General features: G+C 47.8%; 1 protein-coding gene across 1 annotated transcript in view; it reads right to left on the reverse strand.

Moving 5' to 3' along the window:
• Positions 1-6,560, reverse strand: part of PRKX (protein kinase, X-linked) — a 112,344-nt gene that overhangs the window by 35,374 nt on the left and 70,410 nt on the right. Inside the window, exon 4 of the mRNA XM_011958052.1 lies at positions 2,517-2,636. Coding sequence (XP_011813442.1) covers positions 2,517-2,636 — 120 coding nt within the window. The remainder of the gene's footprint in view (positions 1-2,516; positions 2,637-6,560) is intronic.

The raw sequence follows: 6,560 nt of genomic DNA on the forward strand, positions 1-6,560 counted from the left end.
GTAGATGGATGGATGGATGGAAGAAGGGGTGGGTGGATGGATGAAGGGGTGGGTGGATGGATGGATGAAGGCATGGGTGGGTGGATGGATGGATGAAGGGGTGGGTGGATGGATGGATGAAGGGGTGGGTGGATGAAGGGATGGATGGATGGATGGATGAAGGGGTGGGTGGATGGAAGGATGAAAGGGGTGGGTGGATGGATGAATGAAGGGGTAGGGGGGGTAGGTGGGTGGATGGATGGAAAAGTATACAAAGATAGACAGACGGATGGGTAGATGGATGGATAATAACAATATACATGGATAGGCAGACAATGAAATACAGGTGTTTGTGGGTTCCACTCTCCTCCTGTGGCATCTCAGGCTCCGGTTTTGTGGTGGAATTCTTTGGCAGTGCTTGTTCAACATCGTTCTGATCCCTAAGCTAGTGTGGAAATTAACGGATTCACTTTCTTCATAAAAGACGGCAGAGATAAGCACATGGGACGATGACCCCTGTCTGCTCCCCAAACAAAAGTCAGTGACTGCCTGGATTTCCTAAGGTGGATGTTAGAATGTCAGAATGTCACATGCTCCACACCCCCAGGAACAAGCGCTGGGTCTGGGTGCTCCCCGCCAGCAGGATCTGGCTTAGACACGCCTTCCCAGCAGGAGAATGCCTCTCTTCCTTCCCTCCTTTGTTTCCAACTGAAAGGGAAAGTTTCCCAGTAAAAACCTCTGGTCTTTACCCCCTGCAGGGAATCAGAGAGATGTGAGCGAGGATCTGGCTTTTGCGACAATAGAAGGCACTCAGAGGATACGCTGGTGTCTGTCTTTGAGATTCAGGGGCAAGCAGAAAAAAGAAGGAAACAGGAAGAGAGAGAATACAGAAGGCAGAGTGTGGGCTGTGGCAAAGCACGGCAGAGGATCCCCCAACCGGTGTTCTGGGCCCTCGTAGGCTGGGCCTCCTCTCGTCTTCACCCCAGAGAGAAGAGCCCAGAGCCACACAGTGCAAGAGTTCCTCTGCACACACGTAGCTCACTCCTTCCTACAGGTTCCTTTCTGGAAAAGTGCCACGCTACTGAGTCGTCTTAGGGAATTAATAGACATGCCGGGTACTAACAACGGAACGAGGATGACGCCCACGTCCTGGGTGTCCAAGTGTTGCATGCTTCCTTTGCGTTTCTGGTCAAGTCATAGTGGAGTTGTCTCAGGCATATGCTAGACTTGAACACTCAATCATGCTGACATCCCAACAAATGACCGACCTCTCTGTTATGTGGTGGCAGGGAGGATGGCACCTCCCCTGACTTCCAAACGTCACCCAACACAGGGATCACAGGCGCTGGAACCAGGGCAACTCCATCTTGAACAGGGGCCAGGTAAAATGAGGCTGAGACCTACTGGGCTGCATTCTCAGACGGTTAAGGCATGCTAAGTCACAGAATGAGATAGGAGGTCGGCACACAAAGACCCTGCTGATAAAACAGGCTGCTACTAAGCTGGCCAAATCCCTCCAAAATCAAGATGGCGACAACAGTGACCTCTGATTGTCCTCACGGCTCATTATACATTAATTATAATGCATTAGGTACTAAAAGACACTCCAGCCAGCGCCATGACAGTTTACAAATGCCACGACAATGTCAGCACGTTACCCTATAAGCTCTAAAAAGGGGAGGAACTCCTCAGCTACAGGACTTGCCCACCCCTTTCCAGGAAAACTCATGAAAAACCCACCCCCTGTTTAGCATATAGTCAAGAAATAACCATCAAAATAGCCAACCAGCAGCCCTCGGGGCTGCTCTGCCTAAGGAGTAACCATACTTTTATTCTTTTACTTTCTTAATAAACTTGCTTTCACTTTATGGACTTTACCCGAATACTTTCTAGCGAGAGATCCAAGAACCCTGTGTGGGGGTCTGGGTCGGCACCCCTTTCCTGCACCACAGGTGTGCAGTTTTAGGGAAGAACATATTCTCACCTTCCTCGCCGGCTGTTCATGCAGAAACCACTCAATTGTATTTGGCTGATTGACCTTGACCCAACCTGTGCCCTCCTCAGCTCTGCAGGTTACTTCGGCACCGGTCTGTGCAGAAGATTCATTTTTAATTTAATTTCTAAATTCTTTTTTAGACTAATTAAACACAGAAATGATAAGGGGGAAAAGAGTAGAGCAAGGAGTTCAATCTGTAGCTAACTGTAAAAACCAACTGAGATAATTCACTACCTTCAGAGCAGCCCAGAACGTTCATTTTATATTTAAGGAAGATATGGATATTTCAATATAAAAATCTCAATGGCATGCATGGGTGGTTCCCTCACAAGTTTAGGTTTTTGCCTCTTACTCAAACAAGCTCAACTGCTAATTCACATTGCCAACCTCAGCAGGGCAGCAGACGTGTGTGCGGCCACACTGTGTGTTTATGATACTCACGTACCGTTTTCAAGGTTACAGAAATGCCGAGGGGATGAATGGGTGGGGGAAGCGGGTGCTGGCCTGTAACATGAAGATTCTCTACAGAGACTCCACTTACCCCGACAGCATCTCGAATATCAGGATGCCGAGGGCCCACCAGTCCACAGCCCTGCCGTGGCCCTTGCTCTGAATGACTTCCGGGGCCAGGTACTCGGGTGTTCCACAGAGGGTCCAAGTCCTACATGGGCGACAGAGACAGACCCCCACAAAACTCAGTGGTGCTTGGCTAATGCAGTCACCTTAGAAGCTCTGATTGTTACAATAACTTAGCTGAGTAAAACCGCTCCCTTTACCCTCCTGTGCACACCTTTTACTGTGTCAAGACAGTAACATTGCTTTTCTGATTCCTTTCCATAGTAACATTTCTTAACTGGCTTGGAAACGAAGAACTGGTTTTATCATCCTTGCTACTGTTGCTGGTGCTGTTACCACTGTTACTCAGAAGCAAAAAAAAAAACTCAGTTTTTTTGAGTTATTTATACCGGTCTTAGTATAAATCATAAAGAATAAAATTAATTAATTAAAGGGAAAAGAACGAGACCATGTCCTCTGCGCAGCGTGGATGGAGGTAGAGAGGCCATTCTCCTAAGTGGACGCACATGTTCTCACTTATACGTGGGAGCTAAACACTGGGTACACACAGACACGGAAAGGGGGAGAAACAGACACCCGGCCACTGGAAGGTGAAGGACAGGAGGATGAGGATGGAGAATCTACCTGTCACGTACGATGCTTATTACGTGAGTGACAAAATAATCGGTACCCAAAGTGGCATACAGTTTACCCATGTAACAAACCTGCACATGTACCCCTGAACGTAAAAGTTTTCAAAATAAATAAATCAATAAAATTAAGTAAAAAAGAAAATCCTTTATCCCCCCGCCCCCCCTCCAAAAAAAAGTGGCAGTGAAAAAGAATAATTCAAGAACTCACTTAGGCCAGGCATGGTGGTTCACACCTATAATCCCAGCACTTTGAGAAGCCAAGGTGGGCAGATCACTTGAGCCAGGAGTTCAAGACCAGCCTGACCAACATGGTGCACTCCATCTCTACTAAAAATACAAAACGAGCCAGGCGTGGTGATGTGTGCCTATAATCCCAGCTACTCGGGAAGCTGAGGCAGGAGAAATGTTTGAACCCAGGAGGCGGAGGTTGCAGTGAGCCGAGAATGTGCCACTGCACTCTACACTCCAGCCTAGGCGACAGACCAAGACTGTCTCTCAAAAAAGAAAAAAAAAGGTGCAAGAGCAGAGGCTATACTGTAACTGAGACTGGATGGTTTGCAAAGTTTACCTACGTTCTCTTCGGCTGTTTACACCCCCAGCCCCACCCCCCGAAAAAGTTTTCTTGCCCCCTGGAAACCAGTGTAAAGAGAACAATACACTTCCTCCCCCGCATGCCATTTTCCTTTCAAAGTGCCTGCTTTGTGCTCCAAAAGCAAAGTGGTGGTCTCAAGCAGGAAGCCCGTACTTCTTCCCCTAAGAAAGCTCTGGAATAAAAAATCTCTTTCTTTATACCGGACCTCGCTCTTGCTAATTGCACTCTGCAAACGGCGAGCGACTGAACCTGCATTTTGGTTACAGAAGCATCTGCTAAACAAAGTCAGGGAAAGATAACAAGGACCGCAGCAGAAGCTGGAAGACTCATGGGCTGGAAAGGAGCTGAGCAGCAGTAAGCCCAGAGACGGGGCCGTGTCTGGGCCACACTCCATTGGCATTCTACTGCTGGGTAGAATGTCGCTTCGGGCTTTCAGCAATTCAGACCCATAGCACACCTCCAAGCCACATCCACCCTTCCTGCCAAGTGCTGCCTTGGTATGTGGAGCCTGTCTGTAGACAGTCAGGAAGAAGAACACCTTCGGAGGGAAAAAGTATATAGATGCTTTGCAAAAGACCCTTCCCTCCCACCAGTCAAATCAATAAAAGAAGAAACTCTTATTTTGTAAGTTGAATGTAAAGAGAACAAAAAACAAGTTCCACAGAGTCTGGTAATGTCCATGTTTATCCACTCTCAAGTTCTTTGCACAATGTATCAAGCATGTGTAAAGCCTATTTTATACCCAGCACATGTTACCTGAGTCCGCCCTTGTTTGCAGTGGTGTGGGCATGTATCTTGGCTTCAGCTTCCTCAGCTTCCTGCTTGCAGGAACCCACCCAAAATGTTGTTACTGTTATCTCTCCTTCCCTTCCCCACCACACCTCTGTACCCCACCTCTTTCCAGACAACAGAGACCAGCTTGGGCAACAGAGCAAGACCACTCCTTTACAAAAAAAAAAAAGCCAGGTGTGCTGAAGTGCGCCTGTAGTCTCAGCTAGTCAGGAGGCTGAGATGGGAGGATCACTTGAGCCCAGGGGGTCAAGGCTGCAGGCAGCATGATAGTGCCACTGTACCCCAGCCTGGGCAACAGAGCAAGACACTGTCTCAAAAAAAAAAAAAAAATACTGCAGGATCTAGCAGATGTAAGTCAGGAAACCAGAAAAGACGACAAGGAGAGAAATTGAGTTCTCTTCCCACGGAAGAATGTGGAAGGGACTTACTCTCTATCTGCAGGTTAGATCTAACTATGGAACAGAGATCACCATGTGGTCCTGTTAAGTGCTTCTCACTCATTAGAATTAAGTCTACAAATGGAAAGTACAATGCACACTATTTTAGAAACATGCTCTCCCCTGCCCTGCCCAGCAGTTGAATCAATTCCAAGTACACCCCGGCTGCTTCGACGCACGACACTTCTGTCATTCTGCAAGACGAGTGACTTACTGGCCTGCTAGTTTTGTATTTCCACCTTGCTAGCCCATCCAAAGTGGCCTGAAAGTAGCTAAAAGCCTAGAACTTAGCTGATATGAAGCCCACGTAGAGGCCACAGGTCATGCTACAGGCATTAGCTGCAACTTCTCCACTTACCTTTTGAAAGATGAGACTCTTTTTGGCTCTGTGTTAGGGTAAGGACACACACCTAAGGCTGTGTAAGTTTCCAGGTTCTAACTTGCCTCCGAAGACTTTGGGCCCATTAGAGTTACTGCTTCCTGCAAAAACCCCAATGCCTCACTAGATGTACAAAGAGACATACGCTGCTATGGAGAGACGTCGACTGCGTGAATATGAGATGAGACAGTCTGAGTGTTATGTCGACACCACTGGTCTGGGCAGTGAATTATCCACTTTCCTGTTCCTGTCTCCTTTTGCTCGCCTGTCTTTTGGGTAGAAGGAAGGTGACACCTGCTGTTCTGTTTTCTCACTGTTCTTAGTTTCACTATGGCCAGGGGGAGGGGAGGGAGGAGGCCGCGTTAACGAAGCAGAAACAGAGCTAAGGATAGGATTCTCTGTAAAGTACAGATATCCAATGACTCCTGTGTTCTTAATGCCCACGTCTTCCGCCACACCTGCACTGGTTGAACTGTGCACCCCCCAAAGTCCTAAACCCCAGTATTTGTGAGTGGGACCTCATGTGCAAACAGGATCTTTGTAGCTGCAGTCAAGTTAAGAAGAGATCATCCTGGCTTAGGATGGGGCATAATTGCTTAACAGGTACAGGTTCTCTTTTGGGATGACAAAATGTTCTGGAACTAGAGAGAGGTGAGGGTTGCACGACACGGTAAATGCAATAGATGCCACTGAATTGTGCACGGCAACGTGGTTCAAATGGGCTGGCTACAGTGGCTCATGCCTGTAATCTCAACGCTTTGGGAGGCCAAGGTGGGAGTATCACTTGAGCCTCAGGGTTCCAGACCAGCCTAGGCAACATAGCAAGACCCTATCTGTACAAAAATATTTAAAAATTAGCCAGGCATTGTGGCTCACACCTCTAGTCTCAGGCACTCAGGAGGCTGAGAGAGGAGGATTGCTTCAGCCTAGGAGTTGGAAACTACAGTGAGCCGTGATCGCACCACTGCACTCCAGCTTGGCTGACAGAGAAAGACCCTGTTCTGAAACATAAAAAATGTTAATAAAGATGGTTACAATGGTACATTTTAAGCGTATTTTACCACGGTAAAAAGAGAAAAATAGGTCGGGCACGGTGGTTCATGCCTGTAATCCTAACACTTTGGGAGGCCGAGGCGAGTGGATCACAAGGTCAGGAGTTCAAGACCAGCCTGGCCAC

This window comes from Colobus angolensis, unplaced genomic scaffold (genome assembly GCF_000951035.1).
Source record: "Colobus angolensis palliatus isolate OR3802 unplaced genomic scaffold, Cang.pa_1.0 Scaffold459, whole genome shotgun sequence".
Classification (NCBI taxonomy): domain Eukaryota; kingdom Metazoa; phylum Chordata; class Mammalia; order Primates; family Cercopithecidae; genus Colobus; species Colobus angolensis.